This window comes from Cicer arietinum, chromosome 5 (assembly GCF_000331145.2).
Source record: "Cicer arietinum cultivar CDC Frontier isolate Library 1 chromosome 5, Cicar.CDCFrontier_v2.0, whole genome shotgun sequence".
Taxonomy (NCBI): domain Eukaryota; kingdom Viridiplantae; phylum Streptophyta; class Magnoliopsida; order Fabales; family Fabaceae; genus Cicer; species Cicer arietinum.
The window spans coordinates 2,249,208-2,253,683 of record NC_021164.2 but is presented as its reverse complement, the minus strand read 5'-3'; the positions used below and the strand labels follow the sequence as shown (position 1 = coordinate 2,253,683).

The 4,476-nt window shown below is 23.8% G+C and overlaps 1 protein-coding gene across 1 annotated transcript; it reads right to left on the bottom strand.

Moving 5' to 3' along the window:
* Nucleotides 1-2,618: 2,618 nt before the first annotated feature.
* Nucleotides 2,619-3,476, bottom strand: LOC101506318 (21 kDa protein-like). The gene has a single exon (XM_004499606.4). It carries the CDS (start codon nucleotides 3,374-3,376, stop codon nucleotides 2,798-2,800), a length of 579 nt encoding a protein of 192 aa, XP_004499663.1. The 5' UTR covers nucleotides 3,377-3,476; the 3' UTR covers nucleotides 2,619-2,797.
* Nucleotides 3,477-4,476: the final 1,000 nt, after the last annotated feature.

Genomic DNA, 4,476 nt, shown 5'->3' with positions numbered 1-4,476 from the left:
ATATAACTACTTAAATAAACAACTAATTAATAAATAACTAAGTAGTTAGTATAGCTAATTAATTAATTAATTAACTAATTAACTACTAATATATGTAATAATTACATAGTTTAAACGTAAATAGCGGACTTAATAAAACAAGAAAAATTACATAATACTGTTACTAATATAGTAGTCACCATGTTCTATAACTTTTCCATCTAGATAGTTAATAAATTTGTTATTATTAATATTCTTAAAACAAGAGAAAAATGATCTATTAAGTATACCATTATATCACATATTTGCAATTTTCATCTATTAATATTCAATAAAAGAAAAAACGGAGTCGGTTAGGCAGGAGTGATTATTTAATTTTTTATTTATAAAATTGATTATTTAATTTTAGTAAGCTGGGGAGTGGGCTATGCATATGATAATAATATGGATAATATGAACAAAGTGGTCATTTCAGACTTGTTGTGTTTTCTCTTCACCTGTAGTATTTAATTCTGGTCCTTTTCTTTTCATTTGTCTTTTTCTTTGATAGTATACATTTTAATCACTTCCTTAAACATCTAATTTGATTCCACCACAAAAACAACGAATTTAAGAATTAAATTCAAACCACAACATATATATTTTTCACTTTAAAAATTATTTAAATTAAAAAAATTGATCGAGAACAACATAAATAATATACAAAATTAGACAAATTTGATACAATTCAAAACGATAAATTTACGAAGAAATTTACAATATTTAAATTAATAGTATACAATAGAAAAATAGTTATTAATTTGACAAAAATAGAATATATCAATTTTAGATCAAAGTTAATACGTAAATCTGAACAAAATGACAATGCAATAACATGGAAAAATCAAAACTGTCCACCAAAATAAAAAATAAAACTACCCGGAACTTAGACGACGATATAACATAGAAACAAAAGAAAAAAAAAACTATATGAAAATTATTTATCTATATTAAAAGTTGAAGGAAAAACGATGTAGAGGTGGGGAAAAAGATTGTGTGGCAAAGTTAATTGACAATTTCTAGTTAAATAAATCTCAATACATTTTTTTCCTACAATTTTGTTACACATTTTTTGAAATAGATAATATCCAATTCAAATGTGAGTGGTTGCTATCACATTAATTATAAATAAATTAAATATTAAATATATAGGAGTGATAATTTATATAGCTAATATCTTAGAATTTTATACAAATGTAATTTTAAAGTGTTTTGTGATCTTGAAACATTTGGATTAGTTAATTATTGCTAGTGTACAAAAACTCCCAAAAAAAATAATATAAGACACAAGGTTGCAAAATTTTCCCTCAAATTTTAAAACCATTATATTCTTATATTTCAAACTTAATCCTTCGTATAATTAAGGTTAAAGAGAGGTGACATTTAATGATGCACATTATTAAAATTTTCTAATTGGTAGGTTGAAGCTAACCAAGAACCAAGGAGTGTATGGATATAAAGTTTGTTTTGTGGCTGGAGTGAAAAAGTAAAAGAGTACGATGATAAAAAAGTCGTATATTAATTTAATTTCCACTTATAATAAAATATTGATAATATTAATTATTAATACTAGTCGTTAAAAAAAAAAAACTAATATATGAAATGCTATCATACTTTTGAATCCCCCAATTTTCCATACACTTCCATATAATTTGGGTCTTATTTTTAACCATATTTTATAAGATGATGTCCTTAAATATGGAATCTTTTTAAAAAAAGTTCTTGCCTTTTTTATAAGATATTTTTAATTGTTTAACTGAATTAATTATTTTTTATTAATATACTTTTAATTATGCTACATATTTTTCTATATTCTATAATAACTACTACATAAAATTAGAAATTATTATTTTTTCCAAAAATAAACTAGTAAAATAATTTAAATTATCAACAATTAACTCTCGTAATTTAGTCGACATAGTCTTATATATAAAGACAAATTTAAGAGTATTAATCTTTTACCTTTAAACACCGAAGTAGGAAAATTCACCATGAAAAACAGCTAGGAAAATTTTATTGCGTGTGATGATTTTTATATTCAAAATCCATCAATGTACAAATTTGACAAAAGAATCGAACAAAGAAAACAAAAACAAAACTACAACCTACCAATATCAATGCCTCAAAAACAGATACCTACCAATATCAACATGTCAATCACACATTATTAATGATAAAACTGTGTTAGGTTAGGAACATTATCCCTGGATTCAGAAATTAAGTGTGTTTGTTCTGTTTTTTTAATGTAAAATATTTGTTTGGTTATGCATTATTAAATTAATTTTAAATGAACAATTTTATAAATTTAAGTGAGTTAAATATAAATTAATTTATATTTAAATATATTGAAATAAAAGTGAATTAAATAATATATTTACTATAAAAATTATATTTGAATTCAAAACTCTCCACTCTAACTTCAAGTTATAATTAAATTTTAGAACTGAAATTAATTTATCAAATAATATCTAAATATACAAAAATTAATTTTATACTTTTAACTTTGATTTTAACTCCTTCAAAAATAGAATCAAAAGAAAAGTTAAAGAGATATCAACAAAATAATCATATAAATTAAAGTAACTCTATTTCACAAAGCATCACAAAGATTCATATTTTCTTTATATATAGATGTAATTACACATTACACATCATATCACATAAAATAAAACAAAACAAAAAAAAGCAACAAAAAAAAAAAAAAAGAGCCACATTAAAGTGTTTCTCAACAACCTCAAAAGAAAAAACTTGGATTCCTATAATGTTTAATTTCTTCTTCCTAGTGATTACTAGCATAGTGATTGACAAGTGCAAGAGCATTACTTGTAACTTGAGCAACATTAATCATTCTAGATCTAATGGAAGCTTTAATTCTCCCATTAAGTGCTTTTCCACCAAACCCATCACCACAAGTTGTTTCATCAGTCAAAGCTGAGCTAACCCATGTCTCAACATTACTTATATGCCAATTGAAATCCTCACCTTTGATCTTGCAAATTTTAAGCTCTTTTAATGAACGGATAAGCCTATCAACACTATCACTAATTTCTTCACTACAATCATGTAAGGCAGCATATTCTCTTGCTTTAAGACCCTTGATATTTTTGCACCTTGTAACAAAATCTTTAGTGGATTGGGTTTTGTTGAGGCTTATTGATATAGCTGTTTGGACTAATTGATGAGGGTCTTGTTGAATTGTTGATGCATAGGTAGAAAGTGATTCAACACAAAGTGTTGGGTATTGTGTTGTGCTACATGATGATTTGATGAAATTTGTTGGTGTTGAAATTGCAATTGAAAGGAAAGTTATTATTAGGAGAAAGAAAAGAAGGGTAGTAAAAGTAGTACCTTTAGCCATGTTTGGTTAAGCTTTGAGATTTTGTTTTGTGGTTGTGACTTGTGAGTTGTGAGAATGAGAATATGGATCTAGAGATATATATAGAGATAAATGAGGTTGGCTTGTGGGCTTGTAAGTCACGAGTTCACAACTATATCATGTGCCTAACTCTTTGTGGTGGGGTATTTATACTATTTAGATATAAAAAATGGGAAAAATCTAATTTTCCTTTTTTAAATAATAGAGTAGGAGTATAGGGAGATATTTGATTTTGAAAAACGAAAATATCAATTTTTCTTTTGTACAATCTTGAATCTCTCAATTATTATGGTTAAGGACTATTTTAATTGATATATAGTTGGCGACAATGTTACATTAATTTGAGTGGAATTATATTCGAACTTTTTGAGTAATACCTCTAGTTTGAATTTTGTGGATAATAAAAATAGAGTTAAGCAAAATTGATAAATATTTTGCATCAATTACATAATTAAAAATATATATATATATATATAGTTGGTGAATAGTAAATTGGAAATTGTGTTTTTAATTTTTTTAAATGTTTAAAATTTAAATTTAATCTATATTATTTTTAATATAAAAAATTTTATACAGTCGAAACATTATGATCAATTATATAAATGATTTTTTAAATAATTATAATAAAAATTAAATATTATTTATAATATGATAACTGTGATTGATTGATAATATAATTCATTACACTGATGATGTAAAATTTAAATTTTTAAAATTTAGCTGAGGTCTATGTTAAAATTTATAGACAATTTATTTACTATTCAAATGATACTACGTACTTTATAAAGGTTACTTATAAATTTAGATAAAGTGACTTATAAATTTAGTTATGTATCATATTTTCATTAAATATTGAATAAATTATCTACATTTTTCAAAAATAAGTTGAAAAAAGAACCTAAAATTTATTAATTCTTTTAACAAATTCCTTAACCAATATCTCTTCTTATATTAATGAAAACATAGGAACAACATCATGAAAATAATTAGTGTTCTTACTTTACTTCAATCATAGGTATGTAGGCGATAAAATAATTAAAATAAGGAATTAATATGTTTCACTTATAGTTATATTGTTAGGA

Bases quoted from the DNA above. Each gene is read 5' to 3' on its own strand.
- LOC101506318 (XM_004499606.4), bottom strand. From the start codon at position 3,376: ATGGCTAAAGGTACTACTTTTACTACCCTTCTTTTCTTTCTCCTAATA.